This window comes from Nothobranchius furzeri, chromosome 19 (assembly GCF_043380555.1).
Source record: "Nothobranchius furzeri strain GRZ-AD chromosome 19, NfurGRZ-RIMD1, whole genome shotgun sequence".
Classification (NCBI taxonomy): Eukaryota; Metazoa; Chordata; class Actinopteri; order Cyprinodontiformes; family Nothobranchiidae; genus Nothobranchius; species Nothobranchius furzeri.
This window is the reverse complement of record NC_091759.1, coordinates 8,134,065-8,148,669: the sequence shown is the minus strand read 5'-3', so window position 1 is coordinate 8,148,669 and position 14,605 is coordinate 8,134,065. Positions and strand designations below refer to the sequence as shown.

Here is a 14,605-nt window from a genome sequence, read left to right as displayed (position 1 = left end):
AACATTTAGATATATAATTTAGATTTAACATTTAGATTTAGATTTAACATTTAGATTTAGATTTAACATTTAGATATATAATTTAGTTTTAACATTTAGATAGAACATTTAGATTTAGATTTAACTTTTAGATATATAATTTAGTTTTAACATTTAGATAGAACATTTAGATTTAACATTTAAAAATAAAATTTAGATTTAACGTTTAGATATATAATTTAGATTTAACATTTAGATATAACATTTAGACTTAGATTTAACATTGAGAAATATAATTTAGATTTAACATTTAGATATGACATTTAGATTTAAAATTTAGATATAACATTTAGATATATAATTTTGTTTTAACATTTAGATAGAACACTTAGATATAACAATTAGATTTAGATTTAACATATGAATATAACATTTAGATTTAGATTTAACATTTAGATTTATAATTTAGATTTAACATTTAGATATAACATTTAGACTTAGATTTAACATTGAGAAATATAATTTAGATTTAACATTTAGATATGACATTTAGATTTAACATTTAGATATAACATTTAGATTTAACATTTAGATATATAATTTTATTTTAACATTTAGATAGAACACTTAGATATAACAATTAGATTTAGATTTAACATATGAATATAACATTTAGATTTAGATTTAACATTTAGATTTATAATTTAGATTTAACATTTAGATTATTAACATTTAGATATAACATTTAGATTTAACATTTAGATTTAGATTTAACATTTAGATAGAAAATTTAGATTTAACATTTAGATTTAGATTTAACATTTAGATATAACATTTAGATTTAGATTTAACATTTGAATATAACATTTAGATTTAGATTTAACATTTAGATTATTAACGTTTAGACATATCATTTAGATTTAACATTTAGATAGAACATTTAGATTTAAATTTTAGATTTATAATTTAGATTTAACATTTAGATTTAACATTTAGATTATTGACATTTAGACATATCATTTAGATTTAACATTTATGTAGAACATTTAGATTTAAAATTTAGATTTATAATTTAGATTTAACATTTAGATTTAGATTTAACATTTGAATATAACATTTAGATTTAGATTTATAATTTAGATTTATAATTTAGATTTAACATTTAGATTTAAAATTTAGATTTAACTTTTAGATTTAGATTTAACATTTGAATATAACATTTAGATTTAACATTTAGAGTTATAATTTAGATTTAACATTTAGATTTAGATTTAACATTTAAATATAACATTTCGATTTCGATTTAACATTTAGATGTCACTTTTAGATTTAGATTCAGATTTAGATATAACATTTAGATTTAGATTTTTAGGTCATTCCCGATTCAAATTTGTTAAAAGCAAAAAAAAAAAAAAAAAAGTAACTGCTATGCATTTCCCCTCCTAGCTGAGTGCTGTATTTGGTTATTTAACACCTAAATCTGTCGCTCTATGATTTTATCTCCCATATCCCAATGTCTAATGTAAAATCGTACCTTTCCTGAATGTGTTTCCCACTGGAAGATCTTACTTGTTTTCTTTTATTTTAACCCTCTGGAGGCAGGCATTGCAGATTAGCAACAGTTAAAGCCTACCTTCCTAGTTACGCCACATACGTATTTCATGAGCATTTTTTCACTCAGAAGTACCCCTGAAGGACTTAGTTGTTCGTCCTGTTACCAAAACAATTTGAGCCTAAGAGGGTTAAAGGACTCCCTCCAGAGATTTAATGAGATTGCATCCCAAGTAATGAACGACAGTTTGGATGTTTTCCAAACATAATAAGTTGATGAAATCCATCAGATAAGCAGTACATCACATTCATGGCAGCACCTAGGAGGAGCATTTTGCTGTGAGACTGGATGAAAACAAAACTGTATGAGAGGTGCTCATGTCCATATACATAGAAGTCATGAGAAATTTCTAAATCTTCTCTATAAGATTTCTAACTGCAATAATTAGAATATGAGTAAAGTGTGTGCTGCAAATGTGTAGTTATTAACAAATCCATCAGAGACAAGCTGCTGTTCCTTCGTAATGAAATGCAGCTGACCCAAGCTTGGCTCTATGCACGAGCCTTTAACAAACCATTGACTCTCTGCTGCCCAGAGACTTCTTTTTTCTTTGTTAAACTCGGTTTTATTGATCTTTGCTTTGTGACTGCCTCAGCTGACACACAGCAGAATCTGTCCGTGCTCTGCTAAGAGTCCTGTGGAGATTCATTAGGTATGCCTTCGATTTCTCGGCACAATGCCTGCCTCTCCTCAACAGCCTGCGACGCTCCTCCGTCTGGTCTTCATTATCGTGTCCTTTTCATCCTGCTTGTCATGGTCAGGATTCTGCAGCTGCGCACACAAACAAACCGATGCCTGAATGATCAGAATTCACTCACATTTTCAAGTTTATTTGCCATATGCATCAAGTACAGTGTACACAGATTGCTATGAAATGCCTTTTGCCCTGGTTCTCCTTCATTACAATAAAAACTAAGAAAAAAGCAGAAAAATTAACTTCAAACAAAGAATTCCCTGATGTAAAAGTGGAACATCATTAGTGAAGGAAGCTCCTTTTCATGAGTCTAACAGCCGTGGGGTACTGTCTCGAAGGGGTGAGGACAGGGCATGAAAAGAGCGTGAGTGCTTTCCTGAGGGCAGGTGGGAGATTTTTCCACATCAGATATGAAAAAAATGCAGTCTAGTGGGCATTTGCCTCCAAAGATCTTTTTGACTTTTAAAGAAAATATCAAAAGCTGTTAAATGTCCCTGAAACACATCGGAGCTGCTCACCTTTTCCACAAACACTAGAGATACAAGGACTTCTTAGAGGATTTTTCCCTTTTGTTTGTTGACGTGTTTAACTTTAATCTCCAATCACAAATGAGTTTGTAACTGAAGGTTAAGACAATGACACTGCTATGATCTAAAAGAATGCGTAAAACACCAGTTGTTTGATTCTGTGCTATTTTAGATACACTGCAAAACATTGTTGTTGCTTTAAATGAGTTTTCTCTACAGTTTTGTTGCCGATAAAGTTTTCATATTGGTTTTAGCCCAGTCCCACCATCAATGTTTCTGTTCCAAGACCAACATTACATCAGTCCAGTCACAAATAGAGAAGCCCTTGCATTTTGGTTCCAGCAAAAGTACGGGAAAGCAGCGTTGCCAACTTAGTAACTGGAATCTGTCACTATATTTTCTAAGTACTCAAACAAACTACACATTTATATAAACATTAATGACATTCTTGAGTCATTTGAGATGTTGACATGAAAGTCGGTCACATTCTTACTCCTCTCAAAAAGCAGCTGATGCAGCCATGAGGCCAAAGGTGCCCCAGTCCTTGTGCAGCACTTCCACTCTCAGCTGCAGTGACAGCAGGAGCCTATTTCCCCTCAGTGTCCAGACTGCATATGAAATGATACGCACGAATATGTTTGAGACTTTACGTTTGAAATGGAATAGAAATAAAAACCACGATGTGAAGAAAACTAACTGGCCCATGACTTGTGGAAAGTGGCTTTGGGCTAACATGAACAGAAGTCAACAGATAATCACACACACACACACACACACACACACACACACACACACACACACACACACACACACACACACACACACACACACACACACACATGTTGGTTGAGTATTAACTTGATTTAATTGCTACCTGCTACTTTAATTTTTACAATTATTTAAAATAATGTTTTGGGCATGTAAGACAGATCTGCCAACGGAAATAAGAACTGTGTTGTCAAACAGAGTCAAATTTTTCAGAACAAATATCAGTATAAAAAACACACATTGATGGTCATATGCCCAACATTTTGTATTTACTGTATGAGCATGATTGCATACCAGTACTGTGCAACAGCATGTTTCAATGAGATAAGATCTAGTGAAAGCCGGTCACCACCCAACATTAGATCCAGCAAGGGTTTCACGTGACATGTTTGAATTTCTAATACAGATTATTTAAAGAAAAAATCTGAAGCAGGCCTGTTTTGTTTTAGGTTTACCACTGCTGTTTCACTTAGAGGGGCATCAGTTCTCTGTTAACACCCTGCCAGACATATCAGTCATTCATTGGTGGAGAAAGGTTAGGAGGCGTTGTTGTTAACTGATTCAGATGATTGATTGGTTGAAATGTGTTTCATTGAGGTTTGTTTAAAACCGTCAAACTCAAACCCACCCAAAGCAAGTTTCACCCGCAAAATCAGAACCAATACCACCCAATTGTGTGGGGAACTATACCCACTCAGGCAACACTGAGGGAGAACAAAGGAAAGTTATTAGATTTGGTAACATCTGGCTTTTTTTTGTATATTTTTATTAATCATGTTTCATTCCTTCATAACCAGATCCTGTTTAGATGGTTTAATTGTCCAGCTTGCTTAATATCTTGAAAGGTGTTCCTCAAAGTTCACTCCTTCGAACACTTATTTTCCCAGTGACATTACTGGGTTTGTTTTAAAAGTTTCGATTTCTTTGCCAATAATGCACTTGTTTTATTGCACTGGCTTCACAGAAGACAAACTAACATTGCTTCAAAATGCCGTCAGCGCTGTTAAATTTTCACTTTGTGTTGCTTGTAATGCTCTTTAGTGTTGGGTGGTTTGTGAATTACCCAGATCTATTTTAATGGGCTCGCCATGAGGCACAAAAGAGACCAAGATCATCCCATTAGACCCTGTTTTATTACACTTCAGCAATTTACTCTGATGCATCTTGTGAACATTTCCATGCATTTAATCTGGCTTTGTCATCATTTCTCCAGGAACGCGGCGCTTTACTGCAGTTAACCCGGGGGAGTGCAACGTGACTCATCTGGGTTGTTCTTCTTTTACATTGTAATATCCGGGGGCAGGCCCACGGTGGAGTGGGAGTGTCTGCGTGTCCTCCTCTCAGGAAAACGCTGGAGCTGGAGCACTTTGGCGGAGCGCACACTGCGGAGAAGGAGCGCGCGGTTTACGGCCACCGAGGATTATGTCAGCTGTCCGACGCATCGAGGGACGTTCAGAGCAGCAGGGCCGTCCACCGCCTCTGCTTTAACCCAGAACTCCCACGTCGCCTTGTTTACCACATGCTTTGCTGAAATCCTCCTGTCATAGGCTGCTGCTGCTGGTTCTGGTCCATCCCCATCTCTTCCTCCTCCTCTCGTCCTGCTCCTCCTCCTCCAGATTCCTCTCGTCCCATCGCCAAGATGGAAAAGGCGCTCTGCAGTTCGCACGCCGGGACCAACAAACCCAACTGCTCCCCGTCCGACCACCGCGGCAGCTCGGCGTCCAGGAAGCCAGGAGGTCGGAGCGGGTCGCACAGCCCCGGCTCCGGGTCCCTGTGCGGGCCGGCTGGAGCTGTAGGCAGCCGGGGGAGCGTGCAGGGCAGCGGCATGAATCTACAGCAGCAGCTGGGGCGCAGGAGGCAGCTGGAGGGAGTGCTCAGCAAATACACCAACCTGCTCCAAGGCTGGCAGAACAGGTAGGAGGAGGAGAGGTCGGTTCAGGTGTCACGTTCATGATGTGATTTGTCCCGTCCACGTTGCACTTTTACCCCCACGTCACTGTGAGGAGGAGGAGGTTATATCTTTAGGCCTGATTTTTACTATTTAAATGGTGAACATTTGCAGGAGTTACAGAAAAAGTTTTATTTCTGTAATCGATGAATAAATCCGATGTTGACAGACCCTTATCAATAAATTTATTACCTGCCTAAATCTGTGCCTCTAGATAGTTTGACTCTAAATGCCAGATAATTGTACTTTAAAATAGTTTTTGTGTTTATGGTAGTAACCTATTGCAACAAACATGTTACATTTAACACATTTCATAAAATTATGTTTTCCCCTTCTCCTTAGGCCGTGTACACAGGTAACCGGGTTTCTGTAAAACAGAGTATCCTCCTTCGCCCATCTAGGAAAAAACTTGTTTTCAGCAAGAAAAACCCCCATTGTGAAGCAAATTCATAAGTCTGCCAAGCCTATAGGTGGCATGAGTTCCCTAAATTGTTGGCATCTTTACCAACAAACATTCTTGGATGTGGAGTAACTATGTTCTGGGAAGTAACCATCCTTAACATCGTCCTTCACCTGTCTTCTGTGGGAGCGGTAATTAACCTTGTAAAAGTAAGTGTGTGTAAACACAGTTAGCATGCGTTGTCCCAGTTAATTTGCCACTGTGCTCGTTTTATCACCTGTTGGTACAATGACATTGTCTTGCTGAGATCAGTTTTTGGACTTTGACCCAGGAAACTGGGGTTTGACTGAAGCAAGCAGCTCAGCTGCTGCTTCTTATTGACAAAAGATGACAGGTGTGCAGCAATGTTTTTGCCTGTGAGTGTGTGTATTTGACAGGAAATTTATACTGTGATCAGCTGGAAACTCCCAAAACATAATATTTTGAGTGTACATCTTTTCTCGATGACTGCTACAGACTTAAAAAAACCACAACAATAGCTTTCACTGAGCTCAGAGTTTCTGCTTTTGGCCATAGGTGCAGTTTTTGTCTTATTCCCTGATATTTGGACATCTTGCCTCTGATTGGATAACAGCAGCTCGACTCAGCCTTTGATTCCATTTGCTTTGCAACGTTGATGTTTTATGTCCACCAATAACACAAGCCTGGAGGGGTTCTGCCATGTTGTGGAGATGCTAAAGCTAATGGTTAGCTTCTACTGGTCTGCTCTCTCCTGGTCATGAAATCATCAACAGTCTTCAAGAGCCAAGATGTCCATGAATGCTAATCCTACAATGTCACGTGCAAGTGTCAGGCTTTTCTAATCCGAGAGTTTCCTCGTCTATCTTCCATCGGCGCCTAATGCAGCCTGTGGTTCCAAATTCGAAAAATGTGCATTTAGTTTTCTTTGGAAGTCTGTAAATCCTGCTTTTTTTGTGAACTTTCATGTGCAGTTAACATGAATTATGCAGAATCTCTGTCCTACAGCTTTGGTGAGAAGTTTTTTTTCTTTATCTTTTGCAGCAAAATTAGTTATTTTCTCTAATAAGTGTCCCATTGTGGCCGTACTGTAGCAGTGCTGCAGAGAAGAAGGAATTTTATGAAAGTGTCTACGATCTGGGCTTGATGCCAGTGTGTGAGAGAGGGTAAAAAAAGGCGGAGGTGGAGGGAAGGAGCGGCTGTAAACTGACAGCCAGATGATGCACTGATCTGCATCTTGATGCGCACACACACGGGAGACTACCTGGGTTTTAAAAACCGACACAAGTTTTTGGTTTCAAAGAGATAAGTGATGTGATTGTGATGCATTTAAACATGTCTGATGTTCAGAGCGCATTCACCTGAACGTACGCATGAACAAATCTTTTGTACAAGTTCAAAAAGTGGCTTTAATTCAGAACTTGAGCTGATACCAGGAAAGGATTTTTCTTTTTCTTTTGCGGTGATGCCACCTGTCATGTCTCAGTTTCAACGAGCCTCAAATGGTAAAAATGGTAAATGGCCTGTATTTGATATAGCGCCTTCTAGAGTCCTGGAACCCCTCAAGGCGCTTTACAACACAATCAGTCATTCACCCATTCACACACACATTCACACACTGGTGGGGATGAGCTACGATGTAGCCACAGCTACCCTGGGGCGCACTGACAGAGGCGAGGCTGCCGAGCACTGGCGCCACCGGTCCCTCCGACCACCACCAGCAGGCAATGTGGGTTAAGTGTCTTGCCCAAGGACACAACGACTGCGACAGACTGAGCGGGGCTCGAACCTGCAACCTTCCGATTGCGGGGCGAGCACTTAACTCCTGTGCCACCGTCGCCTCAAGGCGATGAGCCGGATTTATGTGAGAGCTTTCTTTCAATGCGTCCACCGGAGCCGATGCCGTGGGGTCGAAGCGAGTAAATATGCGGACAGAGATAGCAAGCGGTAGGGCTGTAGCGAAGCCTCGACGAAGTCGACGGCTCGATTCTAAAAATTTGTCGACGTCAGATCCGGAAGTCGACGCACCGCGCCCACTTGTTGCATCCCCAGGAGTTTGTAAATAGAGGAGGAATCTGCCTGTTCTTCCTCTAGTTCGCCCTCTTCTCCGCCTTCACTAACATCTCCGCCAAATACCGAAGACCCGGAACAACGTCCGTCCACTACTAGATTATTTTCCTGTTTTGCCCCTTCGTCTCCCGGCAACGGACAACAACTTCCGGGGTCAGATGCGCTGCTTCGTGTCTATCGCAGATGTAGAAAATCACCGGGAGCGCTTCTCCCTTCATAAAGGAGCTTCTTTCAGACATGAGGAGAGCTGTTTTGGTGGTAGCAGTCTCTCCTCCGTGCTGGTCTGTTTGCTGCTGGGTGTTTTTGGTTTATTTAAACTTGGTAACTTGAACTTAACGTTGGTAAAGCTACTGTTAGCATCTTCGCTAACAGCTTCTTGCGTTGGGATAAGCTGTTACGTTTTGGTTTAGAGTTCATCTTTTTTGTGGTGTAGATCTCCCTTTTATTACATTTAGAGTGTTGTGGGTTTTCGGTTTAGTGTAAAATATCACCTTGAGTTTGGTTTAACCCGTAAGACCACTCGCCTCACGCACATAAGTGACCAAAACAAAGCAGCATGGAGACACTCCATCTTCTACCACCTCTCAGGCAGCAGCCTGCACTCCCAAGTTCTACACGTCACCAGAACATAACCAACCGCAACACAATAAACGCAGTGTTATACAAAATGGAAGGCCTGTAGTGTTTATTCTCTTACAGTAAGAATTTATCAATTTTTTTTTGAGGAATTTATTTGAGATTTTCTGGTTTTTGTTAATTGTGCAATAGAAAAATAATCATTAGATTAATTTTCTAAATAGTCATTAGAATAGTCGACTATTCGATAAAATAATCGTCAGAATAATCGTTTTAAAAATAATCGTTTACCCCCAGCCCTAGCAAGCGGTGACTCAAACCTCCTGGAAAATGTCACAGGAAGCTGAAACTGCAATTAGATGAGAAAATATATATTTTATCATCTCAAGACTTTATTTCTCTAATTTCCCTCTGGGATTAATATAGTATTATTGAATTGAATTTGCTCCCATCCATCCATCCATCCATCCATCCATCCATCCATCCATCCATCCATCCATCCATCCATCCATCCATCCATCCATCCATCCATCCATCCATCCATCCATCCATCCATCCATCCATCCATCCATCGTCAGGTCGCGGCCATCCATCGTCAGTCGCGGGGACAGTAGCCCAAGGCGAGAGGCCCAGACTTCCATCCGGAGTCAGGTCGCGGGGACAGTAGCCCAAGGCGAGAGGCCCAGACTTCCATCCGGAGTCAGGTCGCGGGGACAGTAGCCCAAGGCGAGAGGCCCAGACTTCCCTCTCCCCAACCACTTGGGCCAGCTCCTCCGGGGGAATCCCAAGGCGTTCCCTGGCCAGGTGAGAGACATAGTCCCTCCACCGTGTCCTGGGTCTACCATTAGGTCTCCTCCCGTTTGGACGTGCCCGGAAAACCTCACCAGGGAGGCGTCCAGGAAGCATCCTGACCAGATGCCCGAGCCGCCTCAACTGGCTCCTCTCGATGTGGAGGAGCAGCGAGTCTACTCCGAGCCCCTCCCGAATGACCGAGCTTCTCACCCTATCTCTAAGGGAGAGCCCAGCCACTCTTCGAAGAAAACTCGGCCAGGAATTGAAGCTCTTTCTGACAGGAGACTCTGCCAGACGTTCCCCGTAGACCCTCGCGATACGGGGAGAATTTGCTTCAGTGCTTCCAATATGATTTAGGTTAGACTTTTTCTGAAGGGAACAAAAAAATAAAGTGGTGCGATACAGCAATTCGTGACAGGGAAAATTTGATGGCTGTGCTCTCAGTCGTGTCTTCATACAACACTGGCTCTTTCAGGACTTTGCCGATACGTTGGGATATCACGACCATTTCGGCAGCCAAAGACATCCACGGACAACTTTATTAACATGAAAAAAGTTTTATTCTATTTAAGTATGTCGTCATTTAATCCATTCAGAAGACTTGGAGAGCAGCTGTGTGACGTAAAGAGCAATGTTCAATGACTTGAAGAATTGCCATTTTTTAGGAGACCAGAAAGTAGCCAAAAAATTTTTTTTATGCATTTTTCATTTGGGGAGTTCAGAAAAAGCTAATTAAAATCAGCTTCAAAGCTGTTTAATATATTTTCCTTCCATTCTGCTTCACCAGCAATTTTCCAATTTTAAAAATGTTGGTTATTTGGTGATGTCACTTCCTACTAAGTTACAGCCAATCAGGTCAATAACAAGTCAACCGGGTCTTTTCTGAGTTCGTACCCCAGCTCTGGTACACAGCTGGTTCCTTTTGGGACAACTCGGTTAACGGAAGACATCCTCATGCCACGAAGGTCCTGTAAAATTACTCGAAAGTTCCGATAGTTGCAATGATCCTAGTGTCTGTGGTGTCTTTACTCTCTACTGTCAAAGTTTATGTAGATCTGCTACACTGACCGTCATTAAATGGATTTTTTATCCATTTGTGAACGACCTTTGTTTAAAATATTTGTAGATGTCTTTCTGAACAGGCTCAGTTTGCAGTTTTTTTTAACTCTGATCGTGTTGATGAGGTTAAAAAAAATGGTGCTCAGCTTTCTATGATGATACAAACAAACTAACAAACCATCTAACCCTCTGAGGAGGAGCCAACATCAATGTCCTTAGTAACCAATCCAGCCAGTCCTGATCATTCATGTGAGTAAGTTGAGGTCCTTCCTGGAATCTTCCCATCTTTATGTCATCCAAAGGAATCAGTCTTTCATTCTTGGATGTTAGAAATGGACACACTTTGAATCCATCTACGAATGTTTCTTTAAAGCTTTGGGCACTACTTCCAAGACCCATTTTCAGCAAATAAAATCTTGAGCTGTTGTACAAGGCATCTTAATTGAGATTTATTTGATTGTTACTGGATTTTTCAAACACCTTAAACTGGGTGTTTAAAGAAATGAGTAGAAAATGACTGGTTTTATCACAGCGGAGTTGTAAGGTCCTGCTCCTCTATAAACCCATTAGGGAGAGAAAATAAGTGTCTGGACTATACATTGTTCCCCAGGTGTTCAGTATTTACAGCTATTATCAGCTAATATCGGTAAGTGCCTCCGGCATTTAATTATAGAAACATCTGAAGGAGGCGAGGCTGTGCGCTGCCGTTGGAGTGATTGCGCTTGTCAGTCACATGGAGACACACATTCTGTGTTTGTGTGTGTGTCTGTGTGTGTCGTGGTGGGCAGCAGCAGACCTGAGTGGAGGTAATTCTGCTGCTGAGTGGGTGGACATGTGTTAGCGTGAAGTGCTGCTGTGTAGTGGGAAGTGAAATGTGGACGGTGGCTGTTTGTATGTTTACTTTGTGTTTCTCTAGATCTGTATATGATAAAAATTGATAACCGAAATTGTTTCTTTGGGTGCATTTAGTAAAAACTGTTCATGCAGGGTCACTAAAAGTCACATTAGCTTAGTTTTGAGCATGCTGATGTAATGTTTGGCCAATGCTAAGAGGGCAATTCGAGTTCTGTTATCAGCTTTCTGCCTCATTACCACACGGTTGTTGCAGAATGATTTGTTCATTTCAGCTCGACCTACATTTGGTTTATGATCAATGGGAGTGATGTGGTGCGACTGTCATGCACATGCCGAGCTAAACGCTTGAACCAGCCAACCTCTCTTTTCTTCCAACAGTGTTTTATTGTTCTGAAGTGTCGCATGATTTTTAAGGTCCACTTTAAATGAAGGGTTCATGTTTTTAAAATGGTGACCAAGGTTGGTCAAACGTATTTGGCAGAGAAAAACAATAAAGTCGTTATGAGCTCAAATGTTCAAAGTTCATCCTACTTTTATATGGATGTGTGCCGTTTTCTCAGATAATAAAAACATTTGTTGACCCTTTATTATTGCCTGCTGCTGAAACACAGATCTCCTTTTGTAGTTGACCTGATTTTGACAGGCGTTGGAAACCACAGAATTGTCTGGAAGTCAACTGATTTAGCAGATATTGAGCTAATATTTGGTTTAGTCTCACCTGAAAACTCACTTTTATCTATAGCTTTCCCCCAACATCATTGACTCTGGCTTTTTTTTAAAACCTTTTGTACTGTGGCTTTAATGACTTTTACTTGTACTTTTCTATTTATTTGTTCATCAATTTTACTCTCTCTTATCTTATCGATCCTGGTTTTTCTGTGCTGTTCAGCACCTTGGGCTTCCGATAAGGTGGTGGTAGGTGCTATATAAATAAATCTGATTGATTGTAGCTAACCTTGGGTTTCCACCCAATGCATAGGCGGCGTGGACTATCTCTGAAGTGAATAGCCACCATCACAGTTAATGGGTTTGTTTTGTGCAGCAGATGTGTGTTGAACCAGAAGAGAAGTGTCGTGGCGCTCCAGTAAATTTCTGCGCCGGGTCAGTTTTTTGAAATGCTGAACTTCCAGAATACATTAGGTCCACAATTCAGACTGGGCGAGACAGTAAGTCAAACATTGGATGAGTTTAAAGCATCCATCAAATTTCAAAATAAAACATGAAGATTTCCTGTTGCTTAACTGTAAAAAACACCCTAGAGATGCCTTTTTGGTGGAGGTAAAAAAAAAACCAGGAAATAAAGTGGTAAATGGGCTGTATTTAATATAGCACCTTCTTGAGTCCTAGAACCCCCCAAGGCACTTTACAACACAATCAGTCATTCAACCATTTGCACACACACAGTCACACCCTGGTGGTGATGAGCTACAATGTAGCCACAGCTGCCCTGGAGTGCCCTGATGGAGGCGATGCTGCCAAGCACTGGCGTCACCAGTCCCTCTGACCACCACCAGCAAGCAAGGTGGATTAAATGTCTTGCTCAAGGACACAACAGCGGCATTCTTTGCCAGCAGCCGGGATCGATCCTACAACGCTCCGAGTCCTAAGCCACAGACCTTTTGGATACATTCTTCTGTCTTTCCTTTTGCTTTTTATCTCAGGAATGAGTGAAATCGTGCGTGAACTTGCAATTCTCTTGAGCTTTTGTGATCTCAAGGGACCAGCTAGCTGGGACATATTCACAACTGCTGTGCATCTGAAACACCCCTGGAATGAAGGGATGCACCGTTGTGGTTGTGGTGAAAATGTGTCTATCATGTTATGCATCCAGTAGAAAGCTATATCCAGTGTGTTGTTTTAGCACCAACTAATTGAGCAAGGCCCTTAGCTTCAACCTTAGCCATTAACTTTCTGCATTAATCCTTTTGAAGCAAATTCAATATGGCCACCCAAGATATTCAACCTTAGCAAACTAACATGTCACAATTAATTTATTTTATAGTTATGGAGCTGACATTTGATTAGGAGTTAGCTGAAAGTAATTTACAACACGTGCAGAGTTCTGAAAGACTGAATGTGAGATTGCAGTGTCATGCAAAAGGTCGCATCAGAATTTGACCAAAATGCCAAGAACTACATTACAACAGCCAATAGAACTGTAGACGATGAGCAAACATTAAGATTCTCTGAGGAGACATGCATTACAAGGCATGCTATGGCCAGGACAGACACTTTTCTGATATTTAGCTTATATCCAGTGACTGAAGATGGTGCTTTAAATAGAATAATTTCATGGGAAATGCACCAAAAAAATCAGCTGGGGCCTCATTTATCAAGCTTGCTTACGCACAAAAAGGGGTTGGAAAACTGCGTAAGCAACTTTCCACGCAAACTTTGGGATTTATCAAGGAAAACTTAGCGGAAAAATGTGCGCAACTTTAAGTTGACTAAGGACCTGGCTTGCACACATTTTGGACATGGAGAGCACCTGCAGTGCTGCTGCTGAGAAGGATAAAATTATGAAATCCTGCAGCATTATCACTTGTACTGCTTCGTTTTCACACAAAACAAGACCCCCCACCCGCACACACAAGTGTGTATACACACATGCGCGCGCACACACACACATACACAGCCTGAAGCGCAGAATACGGAATGCAGAATATCAGCAGGGGGACAGATTGAGATAGATTGTCATGCGTCTGTGGCAGTGTGTGTCCTGTCACTCTGACCCGATTGATCATGCGCCCTGGCTACTTGTCCAGAAGAGATTTCTGTTTGGCTGACTGGTTAGCGTGCGTGATTTTCTCCCGGGAGTCTGGGGATCGTATCCCGATTGGACCATTTTTTTTAATATCCGCCACAGATCTCTCTGAAGAACTCACAACATTGACGGCTTCAGCAACGCTGTGCCACTCCGTGGATTTTCTCTTATTTGTTTTGCAAAAGCACTTCCTTTCATTTATCCACCTCACCCACAAGTACCTCAACTTCTGCTTCTGTGAAATTGCGCTTCCTTGATCTGCCTTGATCTACGGTCACCATGTCATTGGCGGAGCGCTGCAACAGCCGGCTTATGTATATGCATGAGATCCACAAGTCACTTTGCATTGACTATTTATGGCAGTAAGTAGGGATGGGTACCGAATTCGGTACTTTTTAAGGTACCGACCGAATTCCATAGTACCGACCGAGCACCGATTCACGTCGTTTCAAACGGTGCCTTGTTTCGGTACCCGTCCATCATAACAAGAACTTGCCAAGACAGCTGCGCATGCGCAAGAGCGTTTTGTCGTCGCTCGCTGTG

General features: G+C 40.9%; 1 protein-coding gene across 2 annotated transcripts in view; it reads left to right on the top strand.

Moving 5' to 3' along the window:
* The first annotated feature begins 5,085 nt into the window (after positions 1 to 5,085).
* The window catches only part of LOC107394547 (oxysterol-binding protein-related protein 10), a 99,651-nt gene continuing 90,131 nt past the window's right edge, over positions 5,086 to 14,605 (top strand). For both annotated transcript variants that reach the window (XM_070547597.1, XM_070547596.1), the window contains exon 1: positions 5,086 to 5,494. In XM_070547597.1, the coding sequence (XP_070403698.1) occupies positions 5,220 to 5,494 (275 nt within the window). In that variant the 5' untranslated portion in view covers positions 5,086 to 5,219. The remainder of the gene's footprint in view (positions 5,495 to 14,605) is intronic.